This window comes from Rhinolophus ferrumequinum, chromosome 23 (assembly GCF_004115265.2).
Source record: "Rhinolophus ferrumequinum isolate MPI-CBG mRhiFer1 chromosome 23, mRhiFer1_v1.p, whole genome shotgun sequence".
In the NCBI taxonomy this organism is placed as follows: Eukaryota; Metazoa; Chordata; class Mammalia; order Chiroptera; family Rhinolophidae; genus Rhinolophus; species Rhinolophus ferrumequinum.
In genome coordinates, this window is record NC_046306.1 from 484,725 (window position 1) to 501,701 (window position 16,977).

General features: G+C 63.5%; 2 protein-coding genes across 3 annotated transcripts; one reads left to right on the forward strand and one right to left on the reverse strand.

Moving 5' to 3' along the window:
• Positions 1-938: 938 nt before the first annotated feature.
• On the reverse strand, positions 939-3,727 carry FNDC11 (fibronectin type III domain containing 11). Its single transcript, XM_033095281.1, has 2 exons — positions 3,667-3,727; positions 939-2,138 (listed from the first exon to the last, which is right to left on the reverse strand). The coding sequence occupies exon 2, from the start codon at positions 2,133-2,135 to the stop codon at positions 1,155-1,157; it is 981 nt and encodes a 326-aa protein (XP_032951172.1). The 5' UTR covers positions 2,136-2,138; positions 3,667-3,727; the 3' UTR covers positions 939-1,154.
• Positions 3,728-7,640: 3,913 nt separating this feature from the next.
• SRMS (src-related kinase lacking C-terminal regulatory tyrosine and N-terminal myristylation sites) lies at positions 7,641-15,182 on the forward strand. 2 transcript variants are annotated; one of them, XM_033095094.1, is made up of 8 exons: positions 7,641-8,023; positions 11,476-11,597; positions 12,250-12,416; positions 13,010-13,151; positions 13,233-13,391; positions 13,793-13,974; positions 14,074-14,230; positions 14,482-15,182. In XM_033095094.1, exons 1-8 carry the CDS (start codon positions 7,659-7,661, stop codon positions 14,673-14,675), a joined length of 1,488 nt encoding a protein of 495 aa, XP_032950985.1. In that variant the 5' UTR covers positions 7,641-7,658; the 3' UTR covers positions 14,676-15,182. The 2 variants fall into 2 exon arrangements, with proteins under 2 accessions (XP_032950985.1, XP_032950986.1); XM_033095095.1 differs by having other exon boundaries at positions 14,097-14,230; positions 14,482-14,584.
• The last annotated feature ends 1,795 nt before the right edge of the window (positions 15,183-16,977 follow it).

Here is a 16,977-nt window from a genome sequence, read left to right on the forward strand (position 1 = left end):
CCAACCCACTGAACTCTGACCCTAGAAGGCTGGCCCCAAAGTCTAAGTCCAAAGTCCCCAAGGCTGTCAGCAGGTCCAAGCCATCCGGGTATGAAATGATTCCCCAGGACCCTTTGGGACAGCGCACCCCCCTGCAGGCTGGCTGACCTGGGCTATTCAGCATCTGCTGGTTTGTGGCTGAGCCCCCAATGCCTCCAAAGCTACCAGCTGGACAGAGGAAGGCATGGCTGGGCCCTGACCTCTCTAAGTGGCAGCAGGGGGTCTCAGATAGGTCAGGAGGTCACAGAGAGCAGAGAGACATTATAGGGAAAAAGGGGTCCCCAGGGCCACGTGTCCTGTGTGTTCACTGTTGGCCTGGAGTGAGCCGGATGGCCCTACCTGGAAGAGCAGGTGTATTCTAGGGCAGCCACAGAAGCATTCAGAAACTTGACCATTATCTTGTGAAAAGGCTTGAATAGAGGAGAAGCAGGCGCCTGAGGCAGAGTCAGTACCACATCATCCTGGAGTCAGGGAGGGCTTCCTGGAGGAAGGGGTGTTGAAGCCCAGAAGGCACATGGGGTGGTAGGAAGCAGGGCTGGACTGAAGGAGGGCAGCTGAGCACAGAGGCGGCCGCTGGAGCGGCAGGTGAGTCTCAGGACAGTGAGGCAGGTGAGCTGGGGTGGGGCGGGTACAGCCCAGTGCTCAGCCTAGGCCAAATCAGGAAGCGGGCCTCGGAGCTGCTCCTAGAAGGGGACCTGCGTGGCCCCACGGTGGCCTCTGGGCAGCTGCCGTTCTGGGTGAGGGTGTGAAACTGGGCCGCAGACCGGAGGCACTAAGACGAGGAAGGCCCTGCTGGTGTGCCTGGATGCACCTCCCTGGCGAACTCCCATTCCAGCCTGACCTCTGGCTTGGACCCGTATGACCCAGCACAAACCCGAATCCCTGGCCCCTGGCCTGCTCCAGGGGTCAGCTGTTCTGGAAGGTCCAGCTTGGGTCTCCCCTGGAAAAGGGACCAGGGGCTGACGGGGTCCTGGGTCTTGTGGGCGGGCTGCACCAAATCAGAAAGCAGTCATGTGGCTGCTTCCACCTTTAGAACTTTTGTTTCTATAATTGTGTGTTTATATTGCTCTTTATTAATGGATAAATATTAGAAAATCATCTCTGGGAAGCTGTGGTCAGGGGTGGCCCGGCTTGCCCAGCAGACTGGGGGCCAGCCCTTCGGGGGTCCCCGGCCTGGTGTGCAGAGTGAGGCTGTCCTCCCAGGGCTCATACACCAGCGTGTAGCTCTCAGCTCTCTTGACCGTGAACTTGTAGACGCGGTCGGGAAGCAGGTGATGGATCTCGAAGGTGCAGGTGGCCACAGGGACGATGCCACGCTGCAGGCACTCCTGCTGTGTCCGTGGGTCCAGCAGCTTGAATCGCAGTTCAAACTGCTCTGGGGCCGCCGGCTGGATGGTGACAAACCAGCGCAGGGTGGCCCAGTCTTGGTGGGCCACCGACTCCTTGCGGTCGAACATGACGGGCATTTTGGTGCTCAGCAGAAGCCGGATGTGGGGGAGCTTGGTGGCACTGACATCAGACACCAGGCGGTGTTTGATGTGCAGGCGCCCAGGCACCATCATTGCCAAGAAGTTATCCATCACGGCTGACAGGCCCGCCAGCCGCTGCTCCACGAGCGCCCAACCCGCCAGGAAGGGCCGTGGGTCAGGCGACTCGAGCAGGGCATCCAGCGCGGCGCGGCCGCGGTCCAGCTGCTCCAGCAGGTCTCCGAGCAGCAGCAGCTGAATCCTGGCCTGAGCGGCGCCCACTTTCTTCATGCGCTGGAACTTGCAGGGGTCGACCAGCTGGAAGATGGTGTGGGGCAGCAGTGGTGGGTTCTGGTCGCCCAGGGCCAGGTGCTTCGGCAGGATCTCAATGTGGTAGGAGCACCTTCGGAGCAGCTCCACGCGGGCATGGTGGCGCCTGAGCAGCTGGGGGCTCAGCTGGGAGGTCAGGAACTCCCGCAGCGCCGTGCGGTGCTCCATGTAGGTCCTCCATGCCTGCGGCTCCAGCAGCTGCCCGTCCTCGGCCTCCTCGGCCTCCTCCTGGTCCAGGAAGCGCTGGGGACTGTCCGGCTGCCTCTTGTCCAGGTCCAGGCCTGTCACCTGGAAATCCATCGTCTGGGAGGGTGGAGTGGAGGGTGGGGTGTCAGCTGGGACCAGCAGGCTGTCCTCTGCTGCCCCTTGCGGCTCCCCCGGGGCAGTGTTTGTGTGTGCCCCCTACACCAGGCCCTCTGTCCCTCTCAGGGGGAGGAGCTTATGGGGACACCTCTCTCCGGAACAGGCTGCCTGCAGGGCCGACAGGGCGGTCTGCTAGTCTGGGAGACAGTAGGCATGGAGGGGCAAACACTACTGACGGCTGTTTGTAAGGACACAGGGCAAGGCTGAGGCCCTGAGTCCTGAGGCCACAGTGACTTGGGCACACAGGCAGCTGCCGAGCAGCTGTGTGGCCTGGCAAAGGTCTCAGTGCCTCATCTGAAATGGGGTCATGGTGCTGCTCAGGCTCCCGAGAGCAGTGTGATCTGTCTGAGCAGCACCAGGCACCCCCTCATCCCGGGGACACCACTGCCTGCAGACCCTCCAGACCTCACCGCAGGTACAGAGCAGAGCCAGGCTTTCCCGCAGGCAGTCCCGTGGTGACCAGGACCGGCATGGGCGGCAGGCTGGCCCCAGGCCTCAGCTCTCAGGATCTTCACGATGCCAGCTCCTAGTTACCCAGCCCCTGCTACGTCCTGGGGCCTCGCGTGCCCTCAGGAGCTCACTGACTCCACAGGAAAAGGCCATGAGGTTGTAAGATCCTGTCACTCCGTCTCACAGATGGGGCACGAGGCTAAAATGCTTCGAGTTTGTCCTCAGTCCAGGCATTGAGCCCTGCCATTGACCCCAGAGCCTGAACCTCCTTCTGGGCCATGCCTCCCTGCCCCCCAGGTTCCCAGCTCTGGGTGTCAGTGGGAGGGGCCAGTGCACCTCAGGGCACGTCACAGCTGGATGCAGCTGTGGTCCTAGGCCCAGCTGGGGCAAGCTGCCAGTCCACAAGGACTGGCCCTGCAAGCTGGGGCTCCTTGAACAAGAAGCCAGCATCCCTGGCTCCTCTCCCAGGTCCCCGCCATGCCCAGGGACCAGCGGCTTCACTTGGGAGAGCTCAGGTTGTCCCAGCAAGCCAAGGCTTGGATGGATTACAGAGACAGCCCGTAGGTCGGGTGCCGTGCCCAAGAAGGCACCGCCAAGTGGCAGAGTAAGGTCGGGGAGTCTGCCTCCCTCCCTAAAGACCAGCCTTTGACCTTCCTGGGGAAGGGTAGCCAGACCAGGCCCTGGGCACAGCAGAGAGGGTATCTGGGGTGGGGAGTCAGGCGAGACCAGGACCCCAGGACTCGCGGCCTAAGTCCAGCTCTGGCCTCTGGAAGGAACTCTTGCTCCTGGATCTGGCTAAGGTCAGAATGTTTCCAGTCGCTAACAGTCTCCCAGGTGGAAAATGGGAAGACACCACCCTGCGCCCTGGCCCGCCCCCCAGAGGCCCCGCCTTCCTGACGCCCCTGCACACCCCTCGCCCCCCCACCCGCCACGCCCACCTCCCCGAGACCGACTCCCACCTCCCCCACCCCCTGTCCGCCTCCCCACTTCCCTCAGCCTCCGCAGGCCCGTACCCCACCTTCCAGCGCACCCACTTGCCCTGCCTCCGGAGCGGGCAGAGCCTGCGGCTTGACTGTGCGCAGAGCCGGGGAGCCCAGCTGCGCACTGCGCTGTCCGGCGGGTTGCCATAGGGACCGCGGGCCTTTGTGACGCCGTAGAGGGTCCGGAAAGGGGATGGGGCAGAGGGTGGGGGTGAGGGGTTGGGGGGACAGGAGGTGGGAGGAAGCCCAGGGCATCGGGGGTGGGGGGAAGACCCGCCCTGTCGGGTCCCAAGACTTGAGGGGCTGCGAAAAGACGGCCATGGCCGGGCTTTCTGGTCCCAGAACCTCCACGAAAGGAACCGCTCCTCTCAACCGAGTCTCAGCTTGGAGGGGACTGTCCATAGACTCTGCTCCCTTTTCTGGGGACTCCGGACGTCGCAACCAGAGGCCCGACCTGGGAGCCACCGCCATGGTCTGAAAGCCAGGTTTGCAGTAGGGTTCCACCGACAGGAGCAAACTGAGGCCGGCCACCCCTCTGCGCTGGGGACCCAGCCCGGAGCCCTTCTGCCAGGCTTTCGGGTGGGGGCCGACGCCCCTGCTCTACCTCCGGCCCAGCGCTGCCCAGAACCCCTGGGTGGAGCTGCCAGAGACTGTGACCATGTGAACTGACAGCAGGATCAGGAGCCCTGCCTCTGCCAGAGCACCCTTCCTCTCCTCGGCCTGCCCACGCCAGTGCCCCTGACGCGGCTCTGGACAAACGGGGTGTCCACAGCTCCAGGGAACTCCTCAGAGGTGTTCTCCGCCTCTGGAGCCCCACTTGTCACTTCCAACTGGGCTCTGGACCTCTGGGACCTTGCGGGCCAGCCAGGGTCTGCCACCGGCCGTGGGCAGCCTAACACCCCAGGCACTCCTGGCCCTCCGGGGGAGGACTGAGGTGGCAGGGCTGACCCTGGTCACCCGTCTCCTCCCCTTCGGAGGTGAGTGGTGGCCTCTCCAGGATGGGCGTCTGTCCCTGAGCTCTCTTCACAAACTCTTCTGTGGCCAGAGCTGCCCCCAGTGCACCCCCACCCACCAGGGGACCCCATCCTGGGAGGAATCGTCCCCTGGCCAGGCACCCATCAGGTCGGGCCTGGGGAGGGAGCCAGTGGGGCTGTGTCTGCCCTCCTCGCCCCGCCCTGGGCCCTAACTTAGCAAACGAGAGCTGCTGCCGCCATTGGGGCCCTGAGGGGCAGGGTTGGCTTGTTTGGAAGGGGGGGGCTGTCTGAAGGTTGAGTGGGGGAGTCTGGCACCTGAAAGGGGGAAAATGCAAAGCAGAGGGAGGAAGATGACTGCAGCCCCTCCACCCACAGCAGCTCTCACTTCCTCTCGGCGCCAGGCGTGTCCTGAACCTCTGACATCTCTTTGGCCCCACGCCCTTTTCCTCTCTTGTTCATCCGCTAATTTTTTTAAATTAAACTCTGAATTTTGAGGTAATCGTAGATGGCACGCAGTTGTGAGACGTCACACAGGGCCCCCCGTGAACCCGTTGCCTATTTCTTCAGAACTGCCAAGCAGGATCCCACCAGGGTAGTGATACTGACAGTCCACAGGCAGACGGCCCTGTCCCCACAGGGCCCCCACTTGGCCTTTTGTAGCCGCGCCTACTTTCTCCCCAACCCTGGGGCTCCTCCGCCCCTGGCCAGCGCTCGTCTGGTCCATCTCTGCAATTGTGTCCTTTGGAGAGCCTTCGTAGCATCGTGCAGCGTGAAGCCCCCAGGACCAGCCTCTCTGCTCAGCATAGTTCCCGAGGGCCGGCCACGTGCATTCTTAGTGGGCCCTTCCTCCCAGGCATGGGCCAGCTGATTTTGTCTCGCCCATTGTCTGCAGCCACTGGGCTCTGCTGCCCTTGGCAGACCCGGCGCCCTGAGGGTGGTGAGCCTGGTGGTCGTGAGGTCATAGCCCTGGGGGCAAGGGGTGCACCTGGACCCCAGAGACCCGATCGTGTGCCCTCCACAGAACACACATGAAGCCATGGTGTGGGGACACTGCCAACCTCAGCCTGAATGCCCGGGATGGCCGCTCCTCACCCTGCAGACCTGGTCTGAGTCCTCACTATGGCTATGAGCTCAGTGCTCTCACAGATGGGGAAATCGAGGCACAGAGCGCTCAGCACCTTGCCATGCGGCTAGTGAGTCTGACAGCAGGATTCGAACCTGGTCATCCGACCACATCCAGAGCTGTCCGGGGGCCCTCCCCCTCACATAGCTAGCTCCCAGCCCTGGGTTTGGTTAGGGCCCATGGAGGAGGTGAGGCTAAGGGGGCCCCGCCAGAAGACCGAGGAGGACTCTCCCTGCCTGCTCTGACCATCAGAGCAATGTCCTCAGTCCCAGAGGCCAGACCCCTTGGCTCTGAGGGACAGGGCATCTCCAGGATCTGAATGCTGACCTCGAGCGCGGCCAGCATAAGTGGGGCCCTCCCTTTGGCCGGTGGGTCAGGGGCTTCCTAGGAGGAGTCAGGTACGTCTGGGATTTAAGGAAAGCAATCTGTAAAAACCCAAATTGCTCATACGGGGAGGTGGGGGGTGGAGGCAGGTGATAGGCGGGCACTGCAGGCCCTGCCAGGCCTCCCCTAATTCTGTGTTTGTAAATGTTTGTTCCCGACCCCGCTCCCTGATCCTCTGCAACAGGATGAGTCTCAGCTGCATGGAGCCTGCCCCTCGGACCCCTGCCCCCTTCAGCCCATGGTGGGTGGCTGTCGCTGCCACGTCACAGTTTGCAAATTGTACAAGCTGCTCCCCCAACGGTGGCAGGGAGGCCCCCAGGGTGCATTCCAGACACCAGGGTCTGCTGCCTCTCGGGGGCAGGTGGATAGACACTTGTCACTTCTGTCGGGCCCGTTCACAGAACGTGACAACGTTTGGGCGTTGATTGAGTGTGGGGTGTGGAAGGAGGGTCTGCAGTCGTCAGAAGAGGGATGTGGGCTCAATAATGACGCCGGTGCTGAAGGGGCTGCTGTGGGGGGAGGAGGAGCAAGCTACCTGGGGCTGGGAACCGCCCACACACCCAGACACCCGCCCTGAACCCCTCCTGGATCCGGAACCAGGACCAGGCGGCCTGGGTTTGCTCTCCCGCCCTGCCCAGCGGCACAGGCTGACCTGGGCAGTGGGCAGCTTGCTTCAGTGTGCAGGGGGCCTGGTGCGGTCCGGGGAGAGGAGCAAGTGGTGGGTACAGGCCCTCCGTGGACTCACCCGCCACCCCCACATCACCCAGCGCATCTCTCTGAGGGCGGTCAGAGGTCAGAGCCTCCTCCCCAGGGTGGCCCTGAACTTACCCCCTCCTCCCTCACCGCTCTGTGCTGACTGAGCCCCACCCCATAAGAAACTCCAGCTGTCCTGCACGGGGGTGTTTATGATGTTAAAGACTTGGCCCACGTTGGAAGAACCAGGTAACTGTCCACACAAGTCCAGTGCACGGCTAGGCAGCTACTGGCTGGTGCTGCCCCTTCATAGAACCCCTCCTCTGAGGGCAGGACTCAGGTCACGGGCTAGCATGGCGTGCGCTTGTGCATGACCCTTCTCCCCTTGTCACACTGGCCGCCTGGCAGGACAGCCACCCCCTCCTTCCTAGGCCTGAGGAAGGGGTACATGTTGGGGAGGCAGGGGGCTGTCCCACGTTCCCAGCCGCCCAAGACCCCACCCCCAGGCTGCCCCAGGGCCACTCCTGCCCCAGCCCCAAGTGCCTCTGAGCAGCCCAGGACAAGTCCTGCCCACAAGACACCCTAGAGGTCAAGGAGAGCAGCGGCTGACATGTGGCTGGGGGCTGGAGGGCCACCCTGTGTCCCAACCCGGTCTGAACAGCCCAGAAGTGAGCAGGGGGCCCTCTGGAGTACCTGTCACCCACACCCCTTGCCAGCAGTGATGGACTCTGACACTCAGCGAAGCTCTGACACTTGCCGTCCCACCGGCCCTTCCAGTTTCTCCCTCGTCAGAAGTCCCCTCCCCTGCAGGGCCCTGGGCGCAGTGTGGTGACCGGGCTCCGGACGCCCCGGGAGCATGGAGCCCTTCCTCAGGAAGCGGTTGTCCTTCTTGTCCTTCTTCTGGGACAAGATCTGGCCCGCAGGCACGCCGGATGACAGCGTCTCTGGCTTCCCAGACTCTGACACCAACGCTGAGCTGGAGGCCCCCGCTGCCGAGCCCTGCACACCCCCGGCGGTGCCTGGGCAGCTCTTCAGGGCGCTCTACGACTTCACTGCGCGGTGCACAGACGAGCTGAGCGTCACCCGCGGGGACAGGCTCTATGCCCTCAAGGAGGAGGGTGACTACATCTTTGCCCGCAGGCTTTCCGGCCAGCCCAGCATGGGGCTCGTGCCCATCGCGTATGTGGCCAGGGCCACCTCTGACACGCTCTCAGACCAACCGTGAGTACCACCTGCTGTGGGAGTCAGGAACCAGCACAGGATTCAGCCTGGGCACTGCCGCTCAGCCATCAGCTCACGCACGTCCAGCACGAGCACGCGGTGGGCTGCACGGATAATAGCGACTGTGTGCCCTGGTCAGCTCCCGCGGCTGGTCAGCTGGGTGGCGTGTGTGCATGCCCTGGCAGGCAGGCAGGCAGCCAACATGGCAGTCACGCTGGGACTCTGGCCAGGCCCTCCTGCTCTCACACAGGGACTCAGCCCTGGCACTGAGCACTCCTGGGGGCTCTGAGTCCACAACGATGGCTGAGCGGTCACTGCTTGGAGGGCAGGAACTAGGGCCTGGTGTACAGTTCCGAGAGATGGATATGGTACCTGTCCTCCTGGAGCTCCCCGTGAGAGCACAAGTGCTCAGAGAGGCCATCACATGTCCCCCCTTGTGCTGTGAGGGGGTGAGAGGGTGATAAACTGGGTCAGAGAGGTGTGTTTACCTGCCTCTCTCAGCCATCCACATTCACTCAGGCCCCCTCCCCTGCACTGGGCCAGGTGTGGCACAGACATGACCCTGGCCTTGGGGATTGCTCCCAAAGAGGCTTCATGGGAGAGTGGACACAGGTGGGGGAAGAACCCGCCTGTTCCCCCTGGAGTGCCTGAGTCCCCTAGGGCTGGGGCAGTCCACAGGCTGGAAGTGGCTAAAACACACACCTGGCTGTTTGCATGCCAGTCGGTGATCACAGGGAGCAGCCAGTCGGTGGGGGCTCTCCAGGAGGGCTCCTCAAAGGAGGTGACCTTTCGGCTCAAGCTCCAAGTCCATAAGACAGGGTAGCCCCCTCGTACAGCTGTGCATTGGCTCTGAGCACGGCTCTGCATATGGCTGCGGACACGGTCCATGGTCCTCAAGCTCACCCAAACCCTGGTCGTGACCTCTGCCTGTCTCCCCTGAATGCAGTGGGTCAGCCTGGCTGTGGTGGCCATTGCAACCCCACATGGGGCATTGGCGAGGGGACCACTGGGGGCAGACGCCTTCTCCCAGCCCCACATGGATGGAGGTGGAGTGCTGGGTGAGGACAGGACAGAAGCTGCTTGGTGAACGGCCAGCAAAGGCAGGCTCCTCCGCCTGCCCAGATGCCCTGCCCTGCTGCCCGGCCCTGGTCCTGCTGGACCAGGCCTGAGCTCGGGACGTGTTCTCTGCAGACCAGCATGGAGTCTCAGCTTCACTCAGCAACATTGGTCTCCTGGGGACTGCTCGGTGCTCCCAGTCTCCTGGGGGATGTGCAGATGCTGCGGGAAGACTGAGTCACAAGAAGGTGTCTTCCGAGGAGACTCCAGGCCCCCACCCTGTGCCTGGGACCAGGAGGCCGTGCTGAGGGGAAGGGGCCCGCAATCACTCCAGGGACAGAGGGACCAGAAGCATCCTTGGCGAGGCTGGCAGGGCTGGGGGGGGGGGGGAGGAGCTGCTAGGAGGAAGAGCTAATGACTATTTGCCTGGGCTGCAGATGAAAGGGTTCGCCTCAGTCATAGGGTCATTAGCCCCAGACACCTGGCTGTGTGTCCTAGGCCAGACCGGATGGGTGGCTGAGGCTCCTCAACCCCCACAGTGAGGCCTCACTGCTAACAAGCTGCTGAGGGTCCTACCGTCTTCTCTCACCCACTGACCCACGCCCCAGGGAGGGACCCCAAGAACATCCCTGCAGCCCACGGCTTGCACAGGGCCTCAGCTGCACCCTCAGGCCCTGGGGCTCCAGGGGAGGGCTGGGGCTGGGGAAGCCTCTGCTTCTCCTCATTCCCCCGCAGCCCTGCTGTCTGGCGAGGGTCTGTTGTAGCCCCACCACACCCGAGAGGCTCTCCTGGCCCGCTGGCCAGAGAGTTGCGGCCCCGGAAAACAGGGCCTGGCTGCAGGAGGCCCTGCTCCCCAGCCAACGTGTCCCTGAGCCTGCAGGGACCCATGTTAAGGCCCAGAGGTCCTTGAGCCTTGTCTGCCAGCTCGGCTGCTGATTTTACTTCCCGATGTTTCTCAGACCTGTGCCTCTCCACCACCACCTCCAGCACCCCGCCACATCCTGTCCCCAGCACATCCTGTCCCCACCACATCCTGTCTCGGGGCCTCTCTCTCCCTGTAACCCCAGCCCAGCCCAGGGGCTCTGGTCATGTTGGTTCTTAGCCCCTCCCCACAGCTTCACAGGGTGGGCAGTCCCTATTCTGGGGACAGGTCTTGCCCCGCCCCCTTCCTGCCAGGCCCTGCCCTAGCCCCAGGCTCCAGCAGCACCCGCCTGCCTGCGACAGCAGAGCTTTGCCCAACCGGTCCCCTCTTTTGGGGCACCCCATCTTGTGTTGACTCACTCTGAGTCATGCTTTGGGTCCCCCAGCTGCTCTGAGAACCCGTGCTCTCCCCTCAGGGTGAATGAGGGGATGTGTTCACATCTGTGGTTCCCCCTTAAAGGCAGGCCTCCTGCCACTGAGTCCCCAGAACCCCGTGAAGCAGGAGGCTCCAGGGTGGGAAGCGGACTTAGGTGTGAGGTTCTCCCATCTGGACTTTGGGGAAGAGACACAGGTCATGGGGGAGGGCCAGGAGCCACAGCTGGCCTGACTCAGGCGGACTGCTGGCCCAGATGGGGTATCAGATGGGGGAGCCCCAAGCAGGCCCCACCCCACCCCATGCTCAGGTGTGAGGGTTCCTGGCCTCTTGGAATCTTATGCAGACCGAGGAGTGGGTGCCAGGGAGCCCCTGCCAGCCTGGCACTCGGAGTGGCCTCAGTGTGCTTGGCACGTGTAGAGGGCTAGGTAGCCTGCGCTGTGCAAGCCCCTCAGAGGTGGACACGCGATGCTTCGAGCCTCTGCAGCTCTCCCCCAGCTTCTCCTGATCTCCTGCGCAGCCTGGCTCAGCACCTCCTCCAGGCCCTCCCGGCTGCTCCAGAATTCAGGCCTGCTTCTCCCCTCCCCACTTGTCTACCTCTCAAGTCACGTGGGTCATGCCCAGCCAGGTGGCACCCATGGTCTTCCAGGCCACACCTGGAGCCAGATGTGCCACACCTGCACATCTGAGCGTCTTCAGGGCCCCCTCGTTCCCAGTGGACCCCCTCCCCTTATAGGGACTCAGCAGTCTGGAGTTCGACAGGTTCAGCCTGTGGCCAGGGCTGGCCGTCACTTTATGAGCAGAACTAATGGAGAGCCTGTGGCTGAGGTGAGTGGACAGTCAGCCGACACAGGTTGCTGCTGCTGGTTGTGTCAGCTCCATGGCGGCCCAAGCAGTCCCCCTGTCCAGTGCCCGACGACTCCGGAGGCTGAGCACTGGGGTCAGGGCAGGTACAGAGCCCAGGTTGGGACTTCACATTGGGCACCACGGGCACTCCTTCCTGAGAGATGGGGGTACCCTCAGCCTGCACAGAGTGGGGTGTGGGCACAGGGGTCACTCGGGGCTGGGCCTGCCTGGTGACCACCACGCCTGCCCTTTGCAGCTGGTACTTCAGTGGCATCAGCCGAACCCAGGCCCAGCAGCTTCTCCTGTCCCCGGCCAACGCCCCAGGGGCCTTCCTCGTTCGGCCCAGTGAGAGCAGCCTGGGGGACTACTCGCTCTCAGGTACTCAGGCGGCCCCTCCGCCCATCTCCACTGAGGCCTGCTGGCCAGCCCCACCAGGCTAGAACACTCTTGACCTTGGGGTGGTTGCGCTCTGGACAGTGCAGGTCCCTTACCCATGCCCGGCCCCACCTTGGGCCTAACAACTCCCATTGGTGTTTGCTTACCTCTTGGGTTTGCTCACTGCTTCATTCACTCATTCATTCATTTATTCGCTTACATATTCACTCACTCACCCATCCACCCATCCACCCATCCCCTCATTCACCCACTCAGTTATCTGTTCACTCATCCAATCATTCATTCATGTGCTCACGTACTCGTCCATCCACTCACTCACTCGCGTATTCATCTCGTCAGCACTATTCATTCGCTCATTCGCTATCCTCCTGCCTTCGTTGCTCACAGACTCAGTCATTCACCGAGTACCCACTGCGCGCCCACCCTGCTGTGTGCACACTGTGGGCAGGAGCCGCTCTCCTGGCTCCTCACTGCTCCTCTGGCCTGCAGCTGCCCACACTCCCTCCTGCAATGCGCTGCTCCAGCCGTTGTCAGGGCCTGCCGGTCCGAGGAGGGTCGTGGCGGTTCCCGGTGCCTGGTTCCCGGGTTGGGTGGTGGAGGGTCTGGTCACAGCCTCCCTTTCTGCCCCTCCCAGTCCGGGCCCAGGCCAAAGTCCGCCACTACCGCATCTCCATGGCAGCTGACGGCGGCTTCTACCTGCAGAAGGGCCGTCTCTTCCCCAACCTGGAGGAGCTGCTCACCTACTACAAGGCCAACTGGAAGCTGATCCGAAACCCACTGCTGCAGCCCTGTGTGCACCAGGTGGGCCGCCCCCGCCCCCCACCGCCTGCCTGGCTGCCCCTTGCTGGGCCAGGCCCACCTGGGAGTTGCAGGGACCTGAAAGGCCTGGGGGCCCAACCCTGCCGTATCCTCCATGCTCTGCTTGGGGCCCTGCCCCGGGTCGGGTCTGCTTTCACACATGTCATATCTCTGCTTCTGGGGAGTCCTGGGTGTGGGGGGGTGCCCAGCTCTCCAGGGCAGGCCCAGGGTGGAAGCTGGGGGAGGCGTTCCACACATGCACTGCAGCTGTACCTAGCTCTCCGCCACCGTCCCTGCAGAGGGACAAGGGCAGGGGCCGGGCAGCAACCCAGTTCCTCCGGTCTCATAATGACAGCCCACGGGGGGCAGTAATGAGTATTTGTGGGCTGGTGTCCACCTCCAGCAAAACCCACTTAGGTCTAGAAGCAATTGGGGCCAGGCCCGGGGAGGTGGTCAGCACCTGGCTTCCCTTGCTCCAGCCAGGATCAGTGTTGAGCGTGTGCTGGGGTGGAGGTGCAGAGGCCTGGTCCCCTGAGAAACTGCCCACTGTGCCCGGGAACACAGGCAGAGGCACTGAACGCCCCCTACTCCCACAGCAGCCCCCTGAGTGGGATGAGTGGGAGCGGCCACGCTCCGAGTTCACCCTGCGGAGGAAGCTGGGCGAAGGCTACTTCGGGGAGGTGTGGGAAGGCCTCTGGCTCGGCTCTGTGCCCGTGGCCGTCAAGGTCATCAAATCAGGTGTGTGAGGCCCTGCCCTCCTGGACCCTGGGTGGGGTGTAGGGGGTGTGGGCGGGTCCTGAGCTGAACCCTCTCCCGCAGACGACATGAAGCTCAGGGACCTGGCGAAGGAGATCCAGACACTGAAGAGCCTGCGGCACGAGCGCCTCATCCGGCTGCACGCCGTGTGCTCTGCCGGGGAGCCCGTGTACATTGTCACCGAGCTGATGTGCAAGGGCAGCCTGCAGGCCTTCCTGGGCAGTGAGTGCTGCCCTGCTGCCACCTGCCCCCTTCTCGGCATGGCCCAGAGGGTGTTAGTGGGTTCTGGCCAACAGCGGATTTGGACCTCTGGTCTGGGCCAGGCCTGGGCTTTGTGGAGGGACACTTAGAGCATGCGGTGCCAGGCGGGTTGGAGTGCAGGTGGGGCCCAGCCTCTGAGCACGTTCAGTGTGGGCCCAGCCCAGCCCGGAGACCCTGCCCCGTTTGTCCTCCTCTGTCCTTGGCCTGTGTTGGGGGCCCAGGCCAGCGGCGCAGGAGCAGCTTGCCCCGAGCCTTCTCTGGGGGTGTGCAGTGCTGTTCTCACCCAGTCAGAGATGAGGAAACAGGCACAGAGGGAAGGGACAGGGACGACTCTGGTCCCTGACTGTCGGCCTGCCCCCCAGGCCCCGAGGGCAGGGCCCTGAGCCCACCTACCCTGCTGGACTTCGCCTGCCAGGTGGCCGAGGGCATGAGCTACCTGGAGGAGAGGCACATCGTGCACCGGGACCTGGCCGCCAGGAACGTGCTCGTGGGTGACGACCTGGCCTGCAAGGTAGCCGACTTCGGCCTGGCCCGGCTGCTCAAGGTCAGTGTGGGCTTGGGCTGCTGACCCTGCACAGGGAGAGGGAGCAGCCGGGAGGGGAGGGCACCATTCCCCCGCCCACCACCCGTGTCCTCTCACCAGGACAACGTCTACTCCCCGAGCAGTGGCTCCAAGATCCCCGTCAAGTGGACGGCACCCGAGGCAGCCAACTACCGCATCTACTCCCAGAAGTCGGATGTCTGGTCCTTCGGAGTGCTGCTGTACGAAGTGTTCACCTATGGCCAGTGTCCCTACGAAGGTGGGCCACAATGCAGCCCGAGGGAGGAGGCAAGGCCTCCACAGGGAAGGTGGGGTCTGAGGGAGGAAGCTGTGCGCCAGCCCGAGGGAGGAGACACACCCTGCCCTGGGGGTTGCTCACCCTGCAAGGAGTACCAGGCCACAAAGCTGCTGCTTGGCAGGGTCTGGCCGGGGGTGAGGGGGTCTCCCCGGTGTCCCCTAGGCAGAAGCAAAGCAGCCCCTGCCAGCCACTCTCATCAGCGCCCTCCCCAGGAATGAGCAACCATGAGACATTGCAGCAGATTGCGAAGGGATACCGGCTGCCACGCCCGGCCGCCTGCCCAGCCGAGGTCTACGTGCTCATGTTGGCTTGCTGGAAGGGCAGCCCCGAGGAGCGGCCGGCCTTCACCGTGCTGCAGGAGAAGCTGGGCACCATCCACAGGTGTCTCCATGCCACCCTCACGTGACCTGGGGCACTAGACGCCAGGGCTAGGCCACTCCTCCCCATGGGGCCTCCCCTCATATAATGTTTGCCGTCAACACGTGCAGGGGTGCTGGACTGTCCGGAACAGCCTTCAGCCTGCAGAGCTCCTGGCCACGGGCCTCACACGCTGACATGCATGTGTGTGCACTCGAGGCAGAAACATGCAGACACCCATGTGGAGAGAGAGAGGCTGATGTCTTTTGCCTGGAATGGCAGTGTCCCTAGTGGGTGGGGGTCAGCAGAGAAGGCTGGGTGGGGCCTGTGTTTGCTCCGGCCTCAGAAAGACTGGACAGAGAAGACCTGGGCCTGGGCCGAGTTCCCTCCTGCCTGGGACTGCCGGCTGCCCTGGACCCCCTGAACTCCCTCCCAAGGTCAAGAGTGAGAGGCGTGCCTCCCCAGTTTTCTCCAAAGTCCCACCGGGGCTATGTTGGTGCTGGGGCTGCCAGGCCCTGGCCCCACACGTACGTGCTGGGGGCAGCCACAGCCTCCCACTGGCACACCACTTCCTATGTGCAGCCCTGTGCATGCAGGGAGGCAGCAGTCAATAAATACGATGGACAGACTCAGGCATGTCCCAAGGGTGTGTCACACATGGGTCTCAGTCCCCACCCCCAGCCCAAATCAGAGCAGGGGCTGCTGCTGACTGGGTGGGCCACCATGTGGTTCATCATGGCGGAGCGGGGACCGACGCAGACCACGCAAGGTCAGGCCGGTGTCCAGGGGGCTGTTTTTGGGGGTGGGTGACCCTCATGGTTGGTTTTCCGGGGATGGGGCAAAGGTCAGGGAGGCAGCAGCGTCTCTGCCTCAGTGGTGCAGGTCTGGGTGCCGTCAAGCAGGGGTGGAGGGTGGGTGCCGTGGGGTGTGGGCACTGGGACACAAACAGCTCCCTGGGGAAAAGGAAGCAGCCTGTTCAGAGTGTGCCTACTCCCACCCGGGCTGATTTCAAGTCACAGCTGACGTCACTGGATGAGAAGCTGGGCGGGCCGTGCACCGTTAGCTGTTCACTTGCCCGGCTGCCGTCACCAGGTCACCCTGGGTAAACAAATGGAGGGGCAGGGGACTGTGCAGGTGGGGTCTGCCTTTGGGGTGTCCGACCCTCACCCTCCTGGGAGCCCCATGCTGGCAGCTGCGCCCCAGAAGGCTTGTGGGGACAAAAAGTCTGGAGGCATGCGTGGCTACCCTCAGCTCAGTGACCACGGAGGGAACATGCACAGTTCACAGCTAGCTTTCATCACTGACCACAGGCCCTGCCTGTGGAGCGGGGAGCCGGGACCCTTGAGTGCAGGGCCAGTCAGAGAACAGAGGCTGTGCAGGGCTGGAGCAGTGGGGTGGACGGGCTTCGCGATGGGGCAGGCGGTGGGGGCGTCACCGGTGGGAGCAACACAGAGGGAGGAAGTAGGAACTGGCTACTTCAGGGCCCAGATCCGTCTGGCTGTGGGTCAGGCCAAGTGTGGAGAAGGTGGGAGCTCCTCAGACCCTTGGACGCCAGGCTGGTGGGGGTGGGAGGGTTTGGTGTGAGCTTTTTGGGACCCCGGGGAATAAATAGCCCCTGACCCACTCCATCCTGTCCTGGGAGAGCCCAGGGGCCAGCTCGGACGTGTGGGCCCCAGAGGGTTAGGGCTCAAGATGAGATCCTTCTGTTCTCCGGACCAAGGGGCTCTGTCCACTCTTAAGGGCTCACCCTGTTTGCTTGGAGCTGTGATTAGTGTGGGGAGGGCTGGGCAGGCAGCCAGACTCAGAGGGAAGGAATGTGCTGGGCGTGGGGACCGGCCAGAGAGGCAGGTGTGCGTGGGGGTCATCCTGGGTGTCTCCCCAGCCACAGGCTGGGCAGGTTTGTGGGCCGAGGCTCCGGGAGGGGCCGGGATACTCAGTCTCGAAACTCTCTTGCTTCCTGGTGTGACACAGGCGGCACCCTGGGCACCTCTGCGCCCAGTGACACGTGAGGTCCCCTGGCCATGGGCTCAGCGCCAGCCGTGATCCCCTGCCCCCATCTGCTGCTCTTTCCCCAGTCAGCACAGCATGTCTGTTGCCTGGTTGTAGCACAGGTGCCTGCTCCTCCTCTCAGTGAAGGGGGAGCTCCGACAAGTAGGGCTCAGCAGCCATGGTGCTCATAGTCCTGCATCGGGGCACAGAGGCCCTGGCACCCCTCTCAGGCCCCGGGCTGGCAGGCTGACCCCGGTCCATGGTCGTCACCCCGGGCCCTTCCTGTCTCTTGATAGACCAGTGGTCGGGCCTCCACAGCCACTGCAGCTCCCTGTCACGGTCAGGGGTGTGTGAGGTGGGCT

What these genes read in the sequence shown, in the direction of transcription:
- FNDC11 (XM_033095281.1), bottom strand. Translation starts at nt 2,135, where the DNA reads ATGGATTTCCAGGTGACAGGCCTGGACCTGGACAAGAGGCAGCCGGAC.
- SRMS (XM_033095094.1), top strand. Translation starts at nt 7,659, where the DNA reads ATGGAGCCCTTCCTCAGGAAGCGGTTGTCCTTCTTGTCCTTCTTCTGG. An exon ending in CGTCAAGGTCATCAAATCAG is followed by an intron (nt 13,152 to 13,232) that starts GTGTGTGAGGCC and finishes CCTCTCCCGCAG; the next exon opens with ACGACATGAAGCTCAGGGAC. An exon ending in CCTGCAGGCCTTCCTGGGCA is followed by an intron (nt 13,392 to 13,792) that starts GTGAGTGCTGCC and finishes CCTGCCCCCCAG; the next exon opens with GCCCCGAGGGCAGGGCCCTG.